This window comes from Anser cygnoides, chromosome Z (genome assembly GCF_040182565.1).
Source record: "Anser cygnoides isolate HZ-2024a breed goose chromosome Z, Taihu_goose_T2T_genome, whole genome shotgun sequence".
Taxonomy (NCBI): Eukaryota; Metazoa; Chordata; class Aves; order Anseriformes; family Anatidae; genus Anser; species Anser cygnoides.
This window is the reverse complement of record NC_089912.1, coordinates 72,935,971-72,960,483: the sequence shown is the minus strand read 5'-3', so window position 1 is coordinate 72,960,483 and position 24,513 is coordinate 72,935,971. Positions and strand designations below refer to the sequence as shown.

The 24,513-nt window shown below is 36.9% G+C and overlaps 1 protein-coding gene across 8 annotated transcripts in view; it reads right to left on the bottom strand.

The window, feature by feature from the left end:
* Positions 1-986: 986 nt before the first annotated feature.
* The window catches only part of MAP3K1 (mitogen-activated protein kinase kinase kinase 1), a 61,887-nt gene continuing 38,360 nt past the window's right edge, over positions 987-24,513 (bottom strand). For all 8 annotated transcript variants that reach the window (XM_048049401.2, XM_066988672.1, XM_066988670.1 and 5 more), the window contains exons 4-20: positions 23,153-23,353; positions 22,169-22,285; positions 21,475-21,623; positions 18,997-19,118; positions 18,198-18,279; positions 17,894-18,071; positions 13,735-14,025; positions 13,173-13,294; positions 11,907-11,998; positions 11,459-11,648; positions 9,873-11,148; positions 8,676-8,828; positions 7,868-8,030; positions 6,503-6,634; positions 5,386-5,528; positions 4,794-4,925; positions 987-3,675 (exon numbers count right to left, since the gene is read on the bottom strand). In XM_048049401.2, the coding sequence (XP_047905358.2) occupies positions 3,526-3,675; positions 4,794-4,925; positions 5,386-5,528; positions 6,503-6,634; positions 7,868-8,030; positions 8,676-8,828; positions 9,873-11,148; positions 11,459-11,648; positions 11,907-11,998; positions 13,173-13,294; positions 13,735-14,025; positions 17,894-18,071; positions 18,198-18,279; positions 18,997-19,118; positions 21,475-21,623; positions 22,169-22,285; positions 23,153-23,353 (3,693 nt within the window). In that variant the 3' untranslated portion in view covers positions 987-3,525. The remainder of the gene's footprint in view (positions 3,676-4,793; positions 4,926-5,385; positions 5,529-6,502; positions 6,635-7,867; positions 8,031-8,675; positions 8,829-9,872; positions 11,149-11,458; positions 11,649-11,906; positions 11,999-13,172; positions 13,295-13,734; positions 14,026-17,893; positions 18,072-18,197; positions 18,280-18,996; positions 19,119-21,474; positions 21,624-22,168; positions 22,286-23,152; positions 23,354-24,513) is intronic.

The window sequence follows — 24,513 nt, the reverse complement described above, 5'->3', positions numbered from 1 at the left end:
CACTAAGCCATGAGAAAAATTAATCAGGGGATGGATATAAAAGAATGCAAGGGGTTGTCCTGCAAGGTAGGCACAGGAAGGACAGAACAGCCACTTTGATAGACACACGATCCTCCTGACATTCCCATGTGCTCTGAAAGCAATTGTTAACTTTCAGTGAGATCTTGCAAAGCTGAAACACTGTCAAACCTCAACCTATGACCATCACGTAGAACTTTAGTTAGAAATAGAAATTTAGTATTGTTCCCACCAAAGGAAATCAAAATGAGGATAACTTAATATTTGCCTGTGGAAGAACTGAATATGTCTTCATTTGAAAAGGTATTTCCTAAAACAGGTGTCTTGACTTTTACTCCCCAATGCTGGTGACAGGTGCTCTTTGCCATCCCTTGTTCTCAAACAGGAACATTTATACTCAGTTTACTCAGTTTATCTGAGTTCTGTCATGTATTTGCCTTCTTGACATTACAGTGTGTTTTCCATCTTTTAAAAATCATAATTTAACTGCTGATTGCTGCTGCCAAGTTTTGCTGTTAAACTTATGCATTAACCTCTATTTTCAGAAAACTGCGTAAGTAATGAAGGAAATAAAGAGGTTGATCCTTTAACATGTGGAATTCAGTAGTGACAAAACAACACTTTAAAATTAATCATTTTTTAAATAAAAATATTCCCCCTTCATCCCCCCCCCCCCCCCCCCCAAAAAAAAAAGAGGCAATCACCAGAAACACATGCCCTAGCTTTACAATACATATTCAGGCTGTTTGGAGGGAAAAAAAAGAGTTTATGTTTACTAAATCAGAAGCAGCAGAACCACTTCACTGAAAATCATAAGAGTGGATTAACTTCGAAGGTATATAGTAACTCAAACTAAAAATGGGGAGGGTTTAGATTAGATATAAGGAAGGAATTCATCATGATGAGGGTTGTGAGGCACTGGAACACATTGGTAAACTCAACATATTGACAATAAGCAAAGGACAATATTTGTTCAAAAACTTTTATTTACTATAAAGACAAAAACACCAAAATAGGTACAAATTATACTATATAAAATTGGTTCAATGGGGTAAAAACTTTTAATTAAAATATCTTGATATATTTAAAATAACAAAGGATATAATGAAGCCAAATTTCTTAACCCAGAGATTTCTGTAAAATTTGCTTGCACAGTAAGGTGCTAATAGAAGTTAGCCCTTAAGCCCTGGAAATCTTAGGAATCAGTCACATAGCAAATATAATTTCATTGTGAAAGTGAACTTTGGTAGAAGAAACTCTATAGGACACCTGAGGTAGTAGAAACTGGAATAAACAGCAGTAGACGTTATTTACAACTTAAGTACCAAATAACATTAAGAACACAAAAAATAATTACACAATACAATTTTCAGTCCAGCTTTGATCCAAAGAATAAGAATATTACATCACATCTGCATTTTAAAAACACCACAATTACCAGCAAGCTGAGGGAAACGCAAACAAACTCAAACAAAATGCATTTGGACATCTAGAGGCAGTTTGAGTTTGAAATGTGGTAGGCATGGTGATCTACAAAGTAATACTGATTAGCTGAGGTTCATCAGTTTATACAGTTTACATTTCTGCCAGAAACAGTATTAATCTGACAACTGATCTTCCAGTACATGAATTGGCAAGAGTGCATCCTTTAAAGCTTGCACATAAGAAAGACATGGAAACAATCTTATTAGAATGAGAAATTCTAAAGTGGTCAAAAAAAAAGTCAAGTACAAAACAGTTAGAGCTACCAAACTTCACATTTCGGTATTATCTTTTTAACTCTTCAAAGTCCGCCAATCTGCCAAGACAAAGGAATGTAAAATTTCCAAAAGAAAGACATTCACAACTAATGACACTGCTTTTTTTTTATTAGTATGAGCACTATCATTACTGTAAACTTATCTTTAAGATGTTTTACTTCCAATTTGTATTGTACATTTTTAAACGTACTATAGCTTATTTAGTTTGTCCTGAGTCTTTGAAAATAACCAATTCTATTTCAGTCCCACAATTCAACTGGCTTCTGAAGAGTTAAAACACAAACAGTATTTTTATCAAATGGATTAAACACAATCAGTATATGATTTAAAAATATCCCCATTAAAAAAAGCAAAAGAAAAGCTGCCATTTTCCTTCAGAATTACATGCATCAGAATCTAAAAACCTGCCTTTAGAATCATTTTAAAAACATGTTTTAAAAACACACCTGCTAAAAACAAAAGTTTTGCACTATATATAGGTGAAGCTTTACTTCACATTTTATCTTGCTTTTCAAGTCCAAGTTTTTCTTGTTAAAATAAATACCTTTCTTATGGTAAATTTTTTTTTAAACATTTAGAAATTAACTTATCACTAACAGCTACAGTAAATAGATGATGTATGGCAGAAGGAAAACAGCAGGTAAAACTTATTATCAGTAACGTATGCGACCTCAGTTTTGCTACAGAAAGAATGAGATTTACTCATAGTTGGCACCTGCTCCCACAGAAGTACAGGACAAAGTCTCCCATAAACTTCAATGTGAACTGGGTTTGAGGCCTTTGACTTGAAGTTTCTCTACTTAATTTGCCAGAACAGATTGTACAAAAAGCTATATGAAAAGAAGGCTCAACAACTTTTTGCGTGATTCAGACTCTGAATTGTTTTACGCAGAACATTTTTTTTTATAGTAAACTATACTATGAGAGCCTGAAACACTGACTTGTTGAAGGTGGCATTTTATTTCATTCCATATTTCCAGCAAATCTGTTTTTAAAACTTGTGTCAGCAAGATATTCAGTGACACAGTTTGCATCTTTTTCTAAAGACTATTTTAAAAGATCACCTTTCCCTGAAAGTTAAAAATACAATGAAAGCACAAAACTTTAATTTCAAAAGAAATTACACAGCCAGCAGTAAATGCACAGTGAACCTCAACTGCCTGCTCTTACTTTAAGGAAGGCAATTTTTTCTTTTTTTTTTTTTTTTTTAAAGTATCCATCAACATTTGGATTTCTTACACAGAGAACTTTGTATAATCAAAAGGGACAGATACATAACTTCCTTTTAACCAGTGCTGAAAACTGACTGTAATTGCAGAATCCTCTGCTGACATGTACGTGATGTAAGATGGAACAGTAATTGCTATATTAAAATAGATCCTGAGCCCCTCAGCCGCTAATATTGCTGAAAAAGTGCTCCAAATAAAGTAAAAATCGCTTATCTGCTAAATAATCATGCAGACTTAAAGCAAAATGCTTTTGTGTTGACACAGAGCCAGATGTTCGAAAAGGCACAGTTTACAAATCTCTGCACATGTTGTGAAATGTTGAATACTAAGCTTAGGTAAAAGATCTCGATCTGTCAATCACATACTTAAGTAGGGTCCTCCACTGGCCTTAAGTCCTTGATGTATCTGTCATTAAGGCCATCAGAATAACACAAGCTGCTGTGCTTAACTGCACTGAAAGACAGTTATTACATATTCAGTAGCATCTTCTTCAGTATATCAGCCTTACACATAATTAACTACCACGTAGTACGGAAGACTGGGTGTTTCAGCAGCTCTCTCGATGGGGGTCTGTCCTGAGGTTGAAGTTCTAAACATCGAAGAGTCACATCCCTCAAACCAGGAGATAGATGTGAAGGGATTGATGGAGCAGTAGTTGCACTAGCAATCTGAACAAAAGAGAAAAAATTTTTAGAAGTCAGTGACTCTTAAGCCCCCTCTTCTACCCCAAAAACCTTCAACAAGCTGATCATTTTCAGCTGTCAAGTTATACCACATACTTTTATTACCCACTTAGCACATTTCCCACTGCAGTTTGAGGATTACATCAATTAATTCTTCAGTGACCAGCTGCAGGACATGCCATAAGAAAAAGCTTTTATGTCAAACTTGTGGGTATTCTTTAGTCTACTACTTGCCATTGGTGTTAACTGCCATCATGGAAGAAAGCATGGACACAGCTTGACATACCATTATGCAACATTGCTCAGTTAAATCTAGGTTTGCTCTCTTGCTTTGTCTTTACTGTGTTTCTGCTACCACCCCACAAGACAATCTTTTTTCAGATGGAAGAAGATTACTCCCCAAATTCATTTTCACCTTCGCTAGACAAGATTGAGAACACTACGGTGACACCACCAGATTCACACAGACATCAAATCATTAAGACAATTACATTTCTTATTTGAATACTACTGTGCTAATTTTGTTTAGTGTGGAAAGTGTGGAAACACTTTCTTCAGTCATGCTAGTGAAGACGATTATCACTTTCTTTACCCGTGGCAGTATTTTCTTCATTCATGCCTACAGTTCATCTAGATTTTTAGAATTAAATATATCTAATTTTAGTAAGAAGCACGAATGCTGAAATTGATGACCTAGAAAAGGGAGGGACAATATTTATATACAGCATGACATAATGATAGATAATCTTCTGGTGAAATCTGGTCATGGAACATCAGGTTTTACCGAAGGACATTCCCCACTATGAAATATGAATACACAAATGTTTTATGGTAGAAACAGTTTTCTTTTGCTCCCATACTTTACAGATCTGTAAGTAAGAGTTCAAATCCTTGACTAGAGAAAGATGATTTGATCATCTCTATTCCTAATTTCTTTTTTGGTCTGATACATTATGTATCTCAGAACAGAGCTTTTTCTGCATATTAAGAAGGGCCATTGCAACAATTCCTACAACCTGTATGCTTTTCTAAAATTCACACTGCTATATAGATGAAACTGGTTGGCGTCTTTTGTAGCATATTTGTAGCAACAAATACCTCACCTTAAATATTAGAGCAAGGTGATTGGAGTGTTTCTCTGCATTCCAGGGAGGTTTAGCACAAGCCATTTCTATAACAACACATCCAACACTCCACACATCGCAGCTCCTACCATACTGCTGACCTCTCAGAACCTGAACAGAGAGACAAAACAAAGCTCAGATTATCCACTTCAAAGTTTCTTAACTCTAAGTAAGTTAAATTCTGTCAAAAAAATAATCAAGTACATTCTGATCAACATTTCTAGTTAACAGTGATAAGTGATGTAAATGCCACTAGAAAGCCATAGAGGAGAGCTAGTGAAGTGCCTGATTAAGGGACAAATCAAATAATCTTGCACTCTTTTGACCAAATGGTCACTTGGGCTTTTGTAATAATACTCATGATATATCTTGCAAAAAAACTACATGTATCAACTTTGACAACAATAAAGAAATGTCATTATTCCTATGTTGGTATCACTCCTATTCTTTAGAGCAACTAAATTTAAAATACATTAGAAGCATTTATAGCAGTGTTCTGTTATTTAGCTGTATGATTTAGCTTACAGAGTTCAAACAATTTTTCAAGTAACTTTCAAAACTGCTTTCTTACCTCCGGGGCCATAAATGCAATAGTTCCCAACAACTGTCCCTGAAACTCCCCAGCACCAGTTCCTTTTGATGCCAACCTGGCTGCAGCTCCAAAATCAGCAATTCTTAATCTATGACCTGTGCTGTCAATTAGCAAATTGGCACCTGTCAACAGCATAATAAAAATACTGCTAGTTGGGTTTCTATTAAAGGCAAATGGATGAACAGACAATTTTCCTCCCTCCATTTCAAAACTATATGTTCACATTCCACCCCCACTATCAAGGAAATCTAAAAAGTCAAGGACAAGTCTAATAATGTCACTTTTTTGTTATGCCCAAATGATACTGCACATAGGTTTAGGCCGTCTGAGAGATTTAGAGAAGGAATCAAACTTTCTAAGTAGGGCAAACACAGGATTCTGGAACAATGCCTGGAGCTCAAACAATGAAAGAAAAACCCTGGAGGTTTTCATTGTCTGCAGCTCCCTATAAAATTTAAATTTATTTCATCCTTTGGTAGCTTTGAGACGTTTTAAAAAGAATTACATAGCAAATGAAAGTTTTCCTATTTTAAGGAGAAATATTAAAAGACAAGTGTTTGCCATTATTAGGTTGATACTTATCTGAGTCTCTCTCTTGTTTGTGGACAGATATAGTGATATTAAAGGCAGAAGTTTAATAAGGCTTGAACTTCCCAGTGAAGTCCAAATTTTGTTTTTGTCAAACAGCACAACTGTGTTTACGTTCGATCAGGATAAAAGAAGAAATCACAATATTGCCATACATTAGAAACCTGACCTCCTTGTTTTGTCTTGTTCAGATTTTATTATCATTTCACAGTAAATATTTACATGAATTTAACTAATTAACATTTAAAGCTACATGGTGACTTTGTATTTCAATTTAGCAATCCAGAAAACAAATTTTTCTATATCTCTGGCATAGGTAGGAAATATCCCCAAGCATGCTATGAATGTTTTGATTAATTTCTGTAGAACAAAGGTTCCTAAGTTGATCAGATGTACTCAGCAGACACCACTCTAGAGATGGTATCCAAGAGAAACACCAGCTCTCACGCCACAATAGATGCTGCTTTCCAAACATTAAGCTTTAGGAGACCTTTTAAATAATTCTTACCTTTAACATCTCTGTGGATTATCTGATTCTCGTGGAGGTAAGAAAGGCCACGTAACAGTTGTTCTGTGTAATTAATAATAACTGATTCTTTGAAAGCTCCATATTTACTTAACAAATGAGCAACTGATCCCCCTAGAAAATAAAAACAGAATTTATCAACACTCATATTTCATATAATGGAATGTAGCATTGCCTCCTAAAATTGCAGTTCTCTAGGTAAACAGAAATATAGTTGATTACTTGATTACTTTCTGCCAGGAACTGTACATATTATAATGACATAGATGTTTATGCTTCCTAGAAACATCAACCTTCCTTACAAAAAAAATACAAATACTTTAACACACCAAGTACTGGTATATAGATCCTCAAGGATCTGGATTTTACACTGTGCTTTCAAAGTACAGTAATATATCTTGGGCTCGAGTGATGTAAAGACATCTGACATTTTATTACTTAAGTAATATTATTTCAGAAAAATAAAGAAAAAAGATGTTCTGCACTACTGGGTGTAAAAACACCCAAGCTTTGCTTGTTAGCACCCTGGTATTACCAAGTAGTTTCTGCCAGAGACCATAAAGTGCAATGCTTTCTTGCATAGGAAACATGCAATAGAATGTCTAAACCACCAAATCTAGTCTTGATAACTAGACCACAACAACATAAAATCCCATTCATAAAATAAAGCTCCTTCCTAAAGAAAAAAAAAACACTTTCTTGTCCCTGCTGTATGAAATAATGAAAAAAAATACTACTAAATTACAAATTAATAGATTTTGAACTACCTTTTTTTTTTTCTTGAAGCATCCTACTTACTCTATATTATTAGAAAGTTACTTTAAATTCTCAAATGCCTTTGTGTGTCTTCTGACACAGTTTTTAAGAAAATGCTTGGGACAGAAACAAGTGATGGGTATTGCAAAATTTCTAGCAAAGTTATTTTAAATAATTATTTAAACTTATTTACATTATTAAATTATTTAAACAGAGCCACACAGAAAACTCTGGAAACATATAAAGCTGAAGGTGTCTGTCTCAAAGTTTGGCACCTTCTTTAGATGCAGAATATGAATAAAGTATTAAAATTTCTGTTCAGGGCTTTCAACTGCATTAACTGTATAACAAATCAGACATGGAAAATTTCAAGCCAAAAAAGAATCCCAGTAAGAAAACCGCTATGACTGCTTCAACTGTTTCGTAAGCAAGTAAATCTTTATTCTTTAATCAACACAAATCTTTAAATCAGCAAAGAAAAGAAGTTTGCAAACTTAAGCAACACAGGGAATATTTTGCTGTATATTTTTGCAGAAACTACAGTTCCAAGACAACTGATACTTTCATTTTCTTCCACATGCAGTTGTTTACCTGCCATCCATTCAATAAAGAGGTTATAGTTGCTCTTCTCACATGTAGCACCCAACATGCGAATAATATTAGGATGGTTCAGATGACTCATCATACGTATCTCCTCCCTCAGTGCTTCAACTACCTCTTCTTGCTCAGATGATGTGTTCCTGACATACGTCACCTGTTTTGAAATATGACATTCAGATTTACTTCACATAATTATCTGTTCTGTAACTGTGCCCCCTCCCCAAATCCTTTCAGTACAGCAACAAGAATGGATGGCTTTCTATCTCTGTTCACCATCCAAAAACTTCAATTGTTCTTTTAATCTCAAATCCCTTCAGCTGAGAATTCATCTCTATGCAAGACGGTCAAGAGTGATCTTGTGAGAGTGATCTTCTGGGGGAAACACTAGCAATCTCTGGAGTAGAGAACCTTTCCTTTTCACTTTGCTGTGCTTAAACTAGGAAAATAGGGCGTCACTTTGGAACCAAGAAATCTGTGCTCCATTCCTAAATGTCACTGATGTGTAAACTTGATAAAAGCAAAAATGCACTTGAAAAACTACAAAAAAAGGACCATATAAAAATATATTTCAAAATGTATATTAGAAAGTACAGTATTTTTTATTTTATTAAAAAGTGAAAGACTGAAAATATTATGTTAATAACATGAATATAAAGATTTTGTATTATGTGTTATGTGAGTACATATGACATGGAGCAAAAGAACTAGGGAACAGTCTGAGAGCAGGTTTTTACACAAAATATTCCCCCCAAAATATTGAAGAACAAGCAGAATACATTGAAGGAAGTGAAATATTTACCTGTTTTACAGCCATTAATGTCCCTGTTCCCACATCTTGAGCTTGGTAGCAGGAAGAGAAAGCTCCAAGACCAATTTGCTGACCTTTAAGCCATTCTGCATCTTCTCTGTAATGGTGTTTTGCTTTGGTATGTCCAGGCAGGGTTTCTGGTGTCTAAAAGTTAAATTCCGAATCAATTACTTGTTTAGCATGCATCTAAAATGTAGATGTTCTGGAAAGCTATGAAATTTCCATGTTTATATGCCTCTCTTTGCCCATACATTTATTTATATTGCATGTTAGACATGTTTCAGATGAGATCAGAACACTCATTTTCCATAATCCACACATTCCTACAATATCTAATAACAGAGTGCTTCCTCTATGTTAGTGAGCAAAGGTGAAAGGCAAGATATAAAGACACAAATAGGAGCAGGGCTTTTTTCTATTTCTGAACTAATTTCTAGTCAGGTTTTTACTTATTGTCTACTCTAAAGAACCAAAATCATGTTTTCTACTTAATATACTACTGGCAATTTGTGCTTCACATGTTGTTACCTCATGCAAATGATCGCAAAAAACAATGTAAGATTTCTTTCTTCTTCCCAGCAACATTACCAATTCTGCCACCTTTCCTAGGCATGTAGCCTCAAAAGCTTTCAGCACGTCTCTTACTCCATCAAGTCAATACACTCAACCATTTTAGTGAACTTTCATAAAATACTCCTTTCTCTCTCTATTGTTATTTCTTGTGCTTCTGTTCACTTGCAATCATTGTTTTTCTGGCTTCTAAATATCTCGCAGCTTCTGTCTCAACACATGCTGACAGCATGATCTCTTCCTACTCCTCTTTTTCTTACAGAAACTAATTTAGTATTACATGATAGCCTTCACAGTAAATCAGCACTAAGACCCAGTTCAGTTCTACTCCTTCCTGAAAACTCTCATATTCTGCTTCCTCACTTTTACACTTCCTTATTTGCTTTTTTAAAGGTTGGCACATTAAATGTCTCTCTTCCAAACACCTTCTCTAAATTTGTTAATAACCACAGAAGGTTTCTATTTGCACATGCAATATGCGTACCGAGGGTGTATGTTTATATTCCAACTTCTAGGAGAGGATATTGAGTCTGTGTTTCTGTAACTCTGAAAACATACCAACACTGCTTTAAATTCCATGAATCTCAATTTATGCTAAATTTCCATGTGTATACTTACATCCTGCTGGATAATTATGATATCTTCACCATTTTCAACCTGTAGTTGGGGAATTATTGGCAGGGCATCTTGAGACGCTGACATTGCCATAGCAATAGCTAAAGCTTCCTCTTCTTCAGCTTCCATCTTTTCCTTGCATTTTTGATTATGATTTACATCATCTTTGTAAGTATCATCATTTTCCGCCCGCTCAGGAGAAAGAACTGCAACTTCGGACTTGAACGTAACTGTGCCATCACTTGTTGGCATGGAAGCCTCGAGTAGGTCCTCAATACTGGAGTTGAGCTCTGCATTAACATCCAAGCGACACTTCTCATCTACCGGTGTGAACACCGTCTCTTCACTTGGAATGACTGCGCTGCTATTACTACTATTGCCGTCACACTGTGAAATATCGTTCAGGTCAAGCGTCATACCATTTTTTGACGTTTCCCCCTGCTTGCTCATATCACATGGAGTGGGTCGTGATGGCTTTGGCCTGTGTATGTGACTGGATGGCAATGGCCTGGCTTGGGTGAAGACTGGAGAAAGTTTCTCTGCTTCTTTATTTTCGGAACAGTTTCTCTGAAACTGGAGAGAGAGTTTCCGCTGTGTTTGAGGAGAAGGTGAGGGGATTTTGCAGGGAATGAATCCCTGAGGTCTGAGTTTAGAGACATCTGTTACAGTGCCAGCTGGTACAGATGGGTTTGAAGGAGAGAGAAGTGTTGGGAATAGTGACTGGGAATGATTGGATGAGGAAGAAGAGTTCAAACACTGACTGTGGGGTTTTCCTTTTGTTTGAACAGCTGGCTTTGGTTGCTCAGTGGTTACTGATGAAACAGGAAGTCCCACAGCAAGGCCAGCCAGTGTCTCAGAAATGTCCTCTGGACTGGCACTCATTTTTTTGTCACTTAAACCTTTCCCACTTTTCCCTGATAACTGGACAGTATTGTTAGGTGTATTATTTTCTGTAGCTTCTGGAGAGTTATCTGGTACAGGTAGCTGCAAAAAGTCTTCATGTCGACAATCCCCGGACTGCATTTCTTCCATGCCTAGCTGGATAGCTTCTGCAATTTCCATTTCATCTGCTATTGCCATCAAACGTCGACGCATCCTTGCATAATGAGTCGAGCTTGTCACACTCAACATTTCTAAAAGCTTTAAAAAAACATGAGGCACTCTTGCCACCATTCTTGCGGCACTCAAAAATACTCTCCGCGACAGTTTACCAACCATTGAGTGGGAATTGTCAATTGACTGCAAGGCGAAATTTAAGAGGGAGAGAAGTTTCTTATACCTGACAAAAAAAAAGATAATGTTTTATACAATGATATGCTCTAGTTAACTTGTGCTAAGAAAGCCATTTCAAGACAAAGTATTTAGCTATCAGTTCTGCAGTAGCAAAAAGACTTACTGCTGCACTGATGCTTCAGAAGTATTTAACAGATCAGAAATTTAAAAATGGCAACCATTTGCTCTAAAGTTGGTTCACTGTTTCCTGTAGTATACACTATTTGTCTACAGGAATTACACCTGCCATTTTTTGAGCGATCACCAACAATATGCTCAACTACAAAGACTAATAGTCAAATAGTGTAAGCAAGTACCTGTCTACTACAGTATCGGCCTGTAAAACATCTCCACAGACAATGTGAGGATAAAATTCACCAGGAAATTCCAACAGAAGTCTGTCTATAAGACAAAGTCGTCCCAGTAGCGCTTGCCAGTTGCTAGATTCAGTTTGGGTTCCAAGAATACAATTTAAGACATAATCAACACCACCAATACCAATGGACCCTAAAAAAAAAGTAGTTAAAAATAAGGATTAGATACATACCTTCACTGTTTAAATTCCATAGGGATCAGAACTGCGTCACACAGAAATACACCTGTGCCCACCTCTAACCCCGTCTCTCTATGGGGTAGTAACCCCATCTCTAAACTCCAAAGAGCAATGCTGTTGCTGATTTTGGATAAATTTTGTACTTAATTTAAAACACTTCAGTATGTTTGCTTGTAATTATAATTCATTTATATATGAAGAGCTATTATTACCAGACTTAAGTATTTCTCTCCCAACCGCCAGCTCTCCTGCTTGGCCTTTACACATCTCCAGTAGTGTTGAGACTGAAAGTTGACTCGTTCGACTACAAGAAATTAAAAACAAAATTATCTCTTTTAGCTGATGATTTCAAGGGAAAACATTAAAACATTTTAATAACCATTAGCTTGGAACTCTGCTTGGAAATCAACTTCACATCATTTTATTCCAATCGCCTTGTATAATGCTCTATCTTGTAAGCTACCGCTAGCCGTGAGATTTTTACAAGGGCATTTCCAGAAACTTAGTATCTATCACTAACAAATAAATAAAACAAATAGCAGTCAGCTTCCCTATCTCTCAGTACATCCCCATTTCTCAAATTCTTAGAGAGATGTTTTTAGGCAATAATCTCTTTTATTAAAGAAATCATTCAACAGTGCGTAAGAACTGTCTCTTGTAAAAACAGGACAAATTCAGAAATCCAACAACAGCTTTATTTCACTTTTTCTTTTATTTTAGATGCTCTATTGCTAGACTATTGCTGGTGGGGGTAGGGAACATCTCCAGCTGATTTTAGAAGCAATGCTGCTTATTAGGAACTAAACCAAAAGAGAAATCATGCTGATGGTCTTCTGCATCTAGTACAAAACACAGCTGAAGAAATGCTTGGTCTGGCAGAGCAGACAGGGTAGCTTGGGACTGGAGGATAAAGCCTGCTCAAGCCAGAACTGCCAGAAGACATTCATTCAAGAACAGCCATCTTCTATCATTATGCTACGAAGTAAGAACTAACAGTATTATATTAACACTTAAGGAAATAGATCTACAACAGACTTTGCTTTAGTAGGAAACATGCAAATATATTAAACACATAAAACCTGGTAATTGGTTCTTGCTATAGAGTTTTAAAGGGGAGTCAGGATAATTACACTAAAGCAGTTCAACCAGTTGAAAAGGATGCTGAAAGGCTGAAGACTGCACCTGACATTTTCTTTCATTTTATGGGAAAAAGTCTTTATGAAAGCAAAGCATTATATAAGATCTGTAAACACTGGAAAAATATTACCAGATGTGTTCAAAACCTGTGTCTTTCAAGACTGAAGTTGGCTGTAGCAACTACTCTTTAACAAAAACATACCATGGTATGTTTATACTTATGGTCCATATATAGTTTAGCACCACCTGTAAATGGTCTTCTAGTTTCACATAAAATATCAATAAATTAAGCTTCAAGGCATTTCAGTAACAATAGGTATGATGTTCATGGGACACCATACCTGTTGGCATCTGCACATTTAACTAATATTGTCTCCACAACTGGCTTGAGAAGTCGCTGTAGTTTAGTCCTTTCTGCCAAAGTATGACAAGGAGTATATACCAGCATGGCTCTTAAGGTTTTCTGAGAGAAAGGAGAAAAAACAATATATATGAAATTAGTTTAGTTATACATTTTGTTTGCTTTTTAAATTAAAGTTGCAAATAGTTTTATATAAATTAAAAATATCAGTGAAATTTTAAAAAGATAAATAGCTTAATATGTACTAGCTGTTAGAAGTAGTCATGCATCCTTTGAGATTGGCAAGAAGTCAGCGATATAGTTACTGTTAATACTAAACACTGTAGCAAGCATTTCCTTATTTTTATCCAGTAGAGTCACGCCAACTCATTCTTTCTGTGGATCTTATTCATCCTGCTTTCAGATACTTAATAGTCAAGTCATCAGTGATGCTTAACAATATTTACAATTTCTGACTTCATACAGCTACTCCTTCTCCCTCCCCTTTCAGAAGTGAAGTAACTTTGAAATTACCCGAATACAATGAGTAAACAACTACTTACTAAAGCAGCAACATACACTTTGTAGACAGGGTCAGCACAGACCATGGACAGCACACTGCAGCAGGATTCCACCACAACATCTCCTGAGATACTGGTCTGAGATGACCCACTAGCTGCTCCCAGAGCTCCAGCACTTGTGTTGTTTCCATTGCTACTTCCAGAATTTCCAGTGCTTTCACCATTAGCCAGTAGTAGAGCACCACTAACATCATGTGAAAGACGTCTAAGTGCCATCTCTCTTATATTCCAGTTTCGAGAAAACAAGCAGCCAACTAACTCCATCCCAAACACCTGCCAAGGAAGAAGCAACCTTGCATGAGTCAAATTGAATAACACTACAACTTAAGAGCAGCAATAAGAAAAGAGAAAAATGTTTCTGTTGAAATACCATCTTTACAAATAAGTCTAATAGCAAGAATGTGTCAGAGGGTATACAGTATTTCTTAAAAAAAAAATCTATGATAGAAATCTCAACAGCAAAGATATTCACAGATTCACAGATTTCTCTAGGTTGGAAGGGACCTCAAGATCATCGAGTCCAACCTCCGACCTAACACTAAGTACTCCACTAAACCATATCCCTAAGCTCTACATCTAAACGTCTTTTAAAGACCTCCAGGGATGGTGACTCCACCACCTCCCTGGGCAGCCCGTTCCAATGCTTAATAACCCTTTCGGTAAAGAAGTACTTCCTAACATCCAACCTAAAACTCCCCTGTCGCAACTTTAGCCCATTCCCCCTCGTCCTGTCACTAGGCACGTGGGAGAATAGACCAACCCCCACCTCTCTACAGCCTCCTTTCAGGTAACTGTAGAGAGCGATGAGGTCGCCCCTGAGCCTCCTCTTCTCCAGGCTGAACAAGCCCAGCTCCCTCAGCCGCTCCTCGTAAGACTTGTTCTCCAGACCCCTCACAAGCTTGGTCGCCCTTCTCTGGACTCGCTCGAGCACGTCCATGTCCTTCCTGTAGCGAGAGGCCCAAAACTGAACACAGTACTCGAGGTGCGGCCTCACCAGAGCCGAGTACAGGGGCACAATCACTTCCCTCGACCTGCTGGCCACACTGCTTCTTATACAGGCCAGGATGCCGTTGGCCTTCTTGGCCACCTGAGCACACTGCTGGCTCATATTCAGCCGACTATCAACCAATACTCCCAGGTCCTTCTCGGCCAGGCAGCTTTCCAGCCACTCATCTCCCAGCCTGTAGCTCTGCTTGGGGTTGTTGCAGCCCAGGTGCAGGACCCGGCACTTGGCCTTGTTGAACTTCATGCAGTTGACCTCAGCCCATCGCTCCAGCCTATCCAGATCCTCCTGCAGAGCCTTCCTGCCCTCGAGCAGATCGACACACGCACTTAGCTTGGTGTCATCTGCAAACTTACTGAGGGTGCACTGGACGCCCTCATCCAGATCATCAATAAAGATATTAAAGAGGACCGGCCCCAGTACCGAGCCCTGGGGGACTCCACTAGTGACCGGCCTCCAACCAGATTTGACTCCATTCACCACAACTCTCTGGGCCCGGCCATCCAGCCAGTTTCTAACCCAGCGAAGCGTACGCCAGTCCAAGCCCCGAGCAGCCAGTTTCTCGAGGAGAATGCTGTGGGAAACGGTGTCAAAAGCCTTACTGAGGTCAAGGTAGACCACGTCCACAGCCTTTCCCTCATCCACCAAGCGCGTCACTTGGTCATAGAAGGAGATCAGGTTCGTCAAGCAGGACCTGCCTTTCATAAACCCATGCTGACTGGGCCTGATCGCCTGCTTGCCCTGCAAGTGCCGCGTGATGACCCTCAAGATAATCTGCTCCATGAGCTTCCCCGGCACTGAGGTCAAACTGACAGGCCTATAGTTCCCCGGGTCTGCCCTCCGGCCCTTCTTATAGATGGGCGTCACATTGGCTAGCCGCCAGTCAACCGGGACCTCCCCCGATAGCCAGGACTGCCGATAAATGATGGAAAGCGGCTCGGCCAGCTCCTCCGCCAGTTCTCTCAGTACCCTCGGGTGGATCCCATCCGGCCCCATCGACTTGCGCACATCCAAGCTCCGTAGCAGGTCGCCAACCATTTCCTCATGGATAGCGAAGGCCACATCCTGCTCCCCATCCCCTTCCACCAGCTCAGGGCACTGGGTGTCCGGAGAACAACCGGTATTGCCGCTAAAGACTGAGGCAAAGGCGGCATTAAGCACCTCAGCCTTTTCCTCATCCTTAGTAACTAGGTTTCCCCTCGCATCCAGTAAAGGATGGAGATTCTCCCTAGTCCTCCGTTTCGCGTTGATGTATTTGTAAAAGGATTTTTTGTTGTCTTTAACGGCAGTAGAAATGAACTCTCATAAATGATGTGTCATCAGTTCTCCAGAAACTCTGCTAGGACAAGTTGGGAGATGATGGTGTGGCCAGTTTCACTGTGTTTCAATCACTCACTACACAGTCTCTTTGTATACCTTGGTATAAACAACCCTAAAGCCAAGTTCTAGCTATATTAGGCAAAAGTTGCAACAGAAATAAAGGTGAAACGAGTTCCACCATTCTTCTTTAAACAGTGTGATCCTTGCTCAGCTGAGCCCACCTCTAGGTTGGAGAGTATTTATCTTATATGGCTCCAGCAATCCATTGTAGGTAACAGTAATTGACAACTTTGTATTTATGTGATACCTGCACAGTCAAGATGAGGATTAGAAATATTACATTTTATTACATGGACCTTTAATAATAGGCCTCAGATTAATTCTGAAACTAAAAAAGGAAAAAAAAGTGAAAACATGACTGGGAAACCTTTCTTTCTTTGTGCAAATTGAATATAATTATTTCCAATAATAGCCAACCATAAAACTGATGGGATTCAGAGTAAGTTTCTGAATTGTTACAAGTGCTCTAGAATTAGACACTCATACAATAGAATCCTATTGTAGCTCTACCTCAAATAGTCCACTTTAAGCAAAGAGAGAAGGCCCCGTGCAAACAACATGTGATTTATGTTCACAAGTGCAAGGTCCTGCATCTGGCTTGGAACAATCCCAAACATGAATACAGGCTAGGTGACATCCGGATAGAGAGCAGCCCTGCACAGAGGGACTTGGGGGTACCAGTGGATGATAAGCTCAACATGATCTGGCGAAGACCACCTCCAGCCCAGAAAGCCAACTGTATCCTGGGCTGCATCAAAAGAAGAGTGACTAGCTGGGTGAGGGAGGTGATTCTCGCCCCCTGTTCTGCTCTTGTGAGACCCCACCTGGAGTCCTAGCATTCAGCTCTGATGCCCCCAGCGTTAAGGTGGACATGGACCTGTTACAGAAGGTCCAGAGGAGGGCCACAAAGATGATCACAGGGCTGGAGCACCTCTCCTGCAAAGACAGGCTGAGAGAACTGGGGTCATTTAGCCTAAAGACGACATGGCTCTGGGGAGAGCTTTATTGCAGCCATTCAATACCTAAAGTGGGCCTACGGGAGACATGGGGAGAGACTCTTTATCAGGGAGTGTAGTAACAGAACAAGGGGTAATGGTTTTAAACTAAAAAACTTAGATTTAGATTGGATATTAGGAAGAAATTCTTTACTATGAGGCCCAGGTTGCCCAGAGAAGCTGTGGATGCCCCATCCCTGGAAGTGCTCAATGCCAGGCTGGACAGGTCTTTGAGCAACTTGGTCTGGTGGGAGGTGTCCCTGCGCATGGCAGGGGTGGGGGTGGAACTGAGTGACCTTTAATGTCCCTTCCAGCTCAAACCAATGATCCCTATGATCTTTGTGCTAATGTTCTCTTATACCTGGTCGATTCACTAGATACCACCACAACCACCATCGTAACCTTTTTCAGAATCAATAGTATTAAGAAACTCACTTTTTCCTCTTTTCTCCACATTTGCATCCACAGATAGCATCAACAATGCAAAATTTAAATGTGAAACAAAGTTGGAGGTATAAAACAAAACGTTACTCCTCTTATTCCAAGCTCTTTCAAAAAATCCTTTAGTAATTAAGAATAGCAGAACAAGTGAATATACAAGCATGTTTCATGCTTTCCAGAAGACACAATGATCATAGCTTCTTCTGAAGGAAATGCAAGTAGTTTTGCATTAGTGCTGTGCAAATGTAATATTCACTAAGAGCAGCAAATCTGTTCAAAATGTTTTTGTAAAAGAAGCTTCAGATATAAAAAGAAAAATTACCTGAATCCATGGCTCAGCTAAATCTTTATAAGCAGAAGGAATCTGCTGGACCCCATAATGAGTAAGGTTAAAATTGCTCTCTTGGGTTCTTCTCTGTGATCCAACCGGAGATTGCTGTTGAGTTTGTTGCTGAACCACACGGAGGACAGATGATTCCACAGGGCTAGGCAATTCATGACTACAGATTAACAACAAACAGCACAGATCAATGAATGAAACATTAACCAAAGTAAACACTTTACCATATTTAAGAACATAAACAGAGATCCAGAAACAGACAGTTATATTCAGACTGACCACTTACCTATAGAAATCATGAGATCTCCATTTAGATCTGCAAAGAGGACATATAAGTGGCTCTCTGTTTCTTCTACATTCTTCTGCCCCTGGAAAAAAGCAACAGGATAATATATATTACTGTGTATATAACTGGAAGATGGCATTAGTAAGTTCAAGATTTACTGAAGAATGTCAGTTTCAGGATGCACACTTCTGAACTGAGCCATCTCCAGCAGCCTAATAAATGTGCAGTTAAACTTTTCTGCTTCAATAAGTGCTTCATTTGAGTACTGTAATATTACAAGTAATAAACTGAAATATGGGTCTCAAACATAAGCAATATTTTTTAAAAAAGTATAAACATACATAGGGCTGAATTTTATTTGTTAAAACGAACTATTTGTATACTTCATTTAATGTAGTATGCAAGAATACTCCGTAATTCATTACATAATCCAAGCTGACAGTGGATGACTTTCATGCATTCTAATGGCAAGTCACTGAGGAGTAAAAGTCTGTTCCTAACCTTACTCTGATTGGACATACTCTTTAAGTTAAAAGAGAGTGAAATTTCTATCATTGCAGTTAACTTCTTAAAACACAAAATTACAAGCTTGATTGTGAATAACTGATATAACACAGCGTATCAGTAGTCCCTAGAATGGTACCAAAGTCTCACAGAGTTGCAATTACCATGTACGGGCATTTTTTTGTTTGTTAACTTTTATCTTTTAAAACAAACAAAATAATGAAACTCACTATGTTATAATACTTTTGTATATTTAGAGTCACCACAGTTTAATGAGACAAAGATGACAACATACATATTGACATGCAGTGGTGATGTAATTTGTTCCTGCATCCATCTTCACACACAGTCAGGCTTTCTTCATCCAGCATGCCTAACAAACAAATGGGACACATCTGTTCTTCTTCATCCTTCATACTACAAAAAAAAAAGGTAATTGTGACTATTAAAACAGCATATCAGAATTCAGAACAGGCTTTAACCGTAAAAAAAAATAAGTTCCAGTTTGGAACAATCACTTCTAAATGACTATGTGCTATTCAGGAATAATTTTCCTTAAAACTTGGTCTGCATAAGCAAGCAACCAAATTTTTAGAAGCACTGAGGATAGACAACATTTTGTTGAAATGAAAGTCACAAAATGCATGACATCTTTTCAAACTAGGTCAGATACCAATTAGAGACTGAAAGGCCCAGCCTAGGGCACTTAGATTCACCCCCCTGCCCCCCCACTCTCCCCCAAGGCTTCTTTAACAAACCAAGCTTTGCTTTTTTACTTATTGTTTAGTCTTGAAAAGCTAGGAGCTTTTCAGATTTTTAAAGCTACATACTTTTTTTTTTCCCCCATCATACTCCTTTCAGAGTACTGAGTCATGAGTGAGTCTTTAGAGCATTACAGAAAACTGTAAATACTATTTGATGAACGTAAGTAAACTCAAGAATTAACAAAAGATAACACTCAAGTTTTCTGTCATTGACAGAAACAGATGTAATGAATTCACTAATAAAGTGAATATACCAACATATCCCACATAGATTTAAAAAAACACCATTTGCCTATTTTGCACGTTGCTTCCATTTTATCAACCCCATACCTTAAGTTTTAAATTCATGTAACGGGTGATTTCAACAGGAAAAAGAATAAAAATTAAACAGCATTTAAAGAAAAACTGATATAATCTTCTGTAATATTCCTTAAACATGCAAAATTTTATTATTCATATTAAAATCTTAAGTTATAGTTGGCATGTCTAGAAGTTTTAAGGAATCTTGTATTTGTTCAGCAACAGTAGTCTTTAAAATAAAAATATTTTGTATACACATTTGTTTCTCTACATATATATTCATTACTATTTTCCTTGCAAACTTGATATTTTTCCACTGTGAAACTTATTTTTGAAGAATTAGTAATAAACCAAAAATAACTGCAAATCACAGTAAATATCAGAACTGAGTAAACTTTTATCTCAAATGAATCTGATGCTCACTGTTCTCCAATACTTATATAATGCAAACACAGACTTGCACAAAATAGTAACCTCTCGCATTGAACCAGTAATGCTTGAAAATAGCCATGAGGTGTACTGGCAAACAACGGAAATATCTTTTATCCTGCCAAAAATGATAAGCACTACAATGAAGTTCACAATCCAGTGAAGCCATCATGATGAAAAAAATAATTCTAGACAAGATATCTAATTAAAAGAACTGGCCACATAAGTGATTGCAGAGTAGATTATGTATTTATCTTGTTTTTTTAAAACTTCGTTTATTTATAGTGACAATTTGAAAAAAACAGACAATGGAAAGACAATGGGAAATCGAGGTCACAATCTGTACATCAATATTATAAACCTGTCTGAATATAGTCATCTAGCCATATGATTATAATCAAAAATAATACACCAAGGTAGTCCTTATATTAGAGTTTCACTTTACAGAAAAAGTCTCAGTTCTGGTTGCCTTCTGTGGTTTGGCCTCTCTAGAGGATGCCTAGTTCACTCAGCCCACTAATTCATGCACAAATCATTTGTTTAAGAGACAAGATCTTTAATATCAGGAAAAGAACATGCAAGAGCACGAGTAATAGAGGTTAGTAGAAAAAAAGAAAGCTATCAAATAATCAAATATCACTTAAAACTGAAAAAAGACATCTTTTAATATGGTATAAACTAGAAAAATCGCATTAATTTAACTCCCTTCAAAGTATTTTAATCATTCATTTTTCATGAAAAAGGCTTTTAAGAATTTATCTAAACATATGCTCAGATATTTTAGTATATGTTTACAAGCATGCAGCGTGTTTACCCAGAAAATTTTCAGTGTATTCTCATATGTACAAGCATATCTCCAAAGTAGTACAAATTTACTAGGACATGAGAAAAAATGAAACCCTGTTTCTTCATTTGTCAACATTTGCACAACTGCTGTATTTGAACAAATGCACATAAATAATTGTTTCTAAAGTTAATATATGTTTCAGTCTTGCATATAATCACATTTCTAAAACTTGTTTCCCAAATTAATAAATAGTAAAAATTCTTTTCCCAATTCTCGTTAACATTTTTCATATGGAAGGTATAAAGCAAATATGCCCACTTCTTACCACAATGACTAACACACGTTTGAGTCTTGATTGTTTGCAAATATAGATATTTAACATGGTTTGAAATGAAAGCAGCTTTAAACAAAAAGAATGTAGGTGATTCTAAACCTCCAAAATTATATAAAAACTACATAATAAAGCTTTTAATTCCTTTAGAAAAATACTAACCTGTGTTCTGAACTAGATGTAGAAGTACTAGATGATGACAATGTATGAGAATTTGACATGCGTGAGACAAACTTCTGGATGGTGTTACGAGATGGAGCTTTGATCCTCGAGCTACGCCTACTGTGATATTTCTGGAACAAACTCTCAACCTAACATCAGAAAAAGATAGCAACAGTAGCATTTATGCTATGAATAGCTTGTATTTAAAGACAACATTACTGAAGCTTAACTATTACTAGAAGAAATCTGTTGACCTTCTTAATAATATATTAGCAGCAGAACTACCAGGAATTTCAGAAGTTTTACTAATAAACAGATCACAACAAACACCATTTACATCAAAAACCTATTTATTAAGAATAACTAATCGTTTTAAGTATACACACAACCTTCTGAAGACTCACGTTTTATTTAACTTTCGGCTAATCAGAGATGCAAATAAATAGCTTTGACTAGAAAATCCAAGATTTGAATCATTCACCACACTGCAACTCTCTACTAATTCTTTTAGTTACACCTTTTATTTGCAGGTTTTTTTCTATCTACATCTCTCTGAAGATTAGATGAAAAACAATTAAAAACTAATTCTCATTGCTTTGAAATACTGCAGTTTTCAGCATTTTTAAAATAGTGCCCTGAAGGCTTTTACCTGACAGATTTTAGATTGCCATTAGATCTTTATGAGATTGATTACCTCGAAGTTCTTCAGTGTCTTTCTCCATAGCATTGGGTCTGAGGGTTCAAGCTGGAACACTCGCAGCATAACAAACAATAGATGAATACAAAATGTTCCACGACCACAGCTACAAGTCTGCAAAGAAAAATATATGCTAGGGCTCTACTGACTAGATAATTACATGGATCAGTTTTCCACACTGAGGTGCATTAAAGAGATATGTACTAGGCCCTCCTATTTTTCAAAAAAAGCAAAATAGTATTTTATATAAGTGTATAAATATCTTCTTACATGGCCCTACATAAAGTGAATTCCCAAAACATTATTCAGGAATGCATATAAAAAAAATCAGACAATCATAATACCAGTTTTCTCCTTTCATTTTTTAAAAATCAACTGAAAGCTATAGCTATTCTCTATACTAAAAGAAATTTATGCATTTAATCTTAAAAAATATCTCTACCATAACAGCAAACTTAAATGAGATGCTTCTGTTTACACAAAAGCCGTATGTTCTCCAATACAGAAACAAGGCAGTCCTATCAAAGTCTCTGAAAATGATATAATTATGGGTATTAACGGTATTATCACTCCATTAGAGTAATTGTGACATTGCTTGTCATTTATACATACTCCATTAAAAAAAAAGGAAAGGAAGTATTTCAGGGTGAGAAACTAGGAAAGCTGCCAAATTTTAGCCAAAAATGCTTAATAAGACATGCTTAGGAGCCACTTGTAGGAATAAGAAATTTACAAAGAAAAAGACTCTAGTTAAAAAAAGTCATAAGAGAAGCTCTGGACAAAAATAGTACTTGCTATAAATACCTGACATATCTGACAAAAATACAAGCTAAGCACAGACTGCATCTTTTAAGCAATTAGGTATCTTTGCAGAACCATTAGCAAAGGTTGGTGACTGAATCCGTTTTGGTTTTGTACACAATTTTCCAAGATTAAATATGAATTAATAAAAGCTATAGATAACACAAACATGTTCATTACCTGAGGCCCAATAAAGACTCTGTATTTATTATCAGGGCTGTCTCCTCCGATTAAGAAAGAGTTTGGTCCTATCTGCTGCAGCAGGTACAGCCTGGCTCTCATAACTTTGTTGACACGACGATTTGTTTCCTCAGGGCTGTATGGAGAGAAGCCATCTGGAGATGGGGCTCTTCGAGGTGGTGTTATACGTCCACTCTGAAACTACAGAAGTGGTTCTATCATTTCCAGTTCCATCAGTTCAGCTACGTATTTTGTTCAGGATGACATACAGTACATGTCCCCCCAGACCTGAAACCACGACCTGCTTAGACTTCATGAATTTAAAGGGATTCATTTTCACTTCTATGATCAGAAATAGAAGAAAAACTGCAATTTTGTAACTAAAATAGTCTGATATTATGAGGGAAAGAGTCTTTTAAGTTGCTTAAATTTTCAAATCTTCATTGATAAACTTACCATATTACTACTGAATTAGGACGTATAATTCAACCAGATCATCATTTGCTCATGACTCAATAGATCAAGTTATGAAATATTAAATTAAATTTGTAGTGTTAATACAAGTGAAGAAATCCTATGCCTAGAGTTTACAAAAGGAAATAAGAATTGACTTTAAGAAATTCCAAAGAAAAATGATACAGCTCCCTCTCCTTTACACAATTAGAGCAACTATTGGCTCAGGTTGTTATTTTTGATGATGAGAAACAACAACAACAACAACAACAACAACAAGAAAGTGGCCCTTTCTTATTAAAATCGTTTTCATTTGAATTTTTCACATTTCTAATGTTATGAAATACTTTAATGACTATCCAATTTCAAATCTTCTGCTTTGATTTGCATTTACTTGGAATTTTAAGTTATGATGCAGAAGGTTGTAATTGACTTATTGTCCATCAGTTAAGTAAAGGATATTCTAAACTTCAGGGTTTCTCAAGTGAAAGGTAGATATAAAATAAAAAATGAACAATTACGAACAATTTTAAAAAAGCTGAACAATTTTATTATTATTATTTTTTTTATTTTTTTTTAACATTTTCATTTCTCTCATCAGGAGGAAAGGAGTTCTACAGTGCTGTGCAATATTCATCCCTAGTTCAGTGGAACAGCAGTATATATTTTAGTGATTTTGGAAACCTTGTTTAGAACAATGGGACAGTGAAGGCTATTAGATTTTATTCTTACTGTAATTGCACTGTGAAATTGTAGATGAGTCGAATGAGGATGAGCATGTTTGCAGTAACAAATTTGTTAGACACTATTGCTCAAACTGTTATATTCCCAAACTTGTCTGATAAACCTAGTTCTTAATGTTCAAAATATTCCATTCCATTCCTATCTTCTCAAATGTAATGGTATAG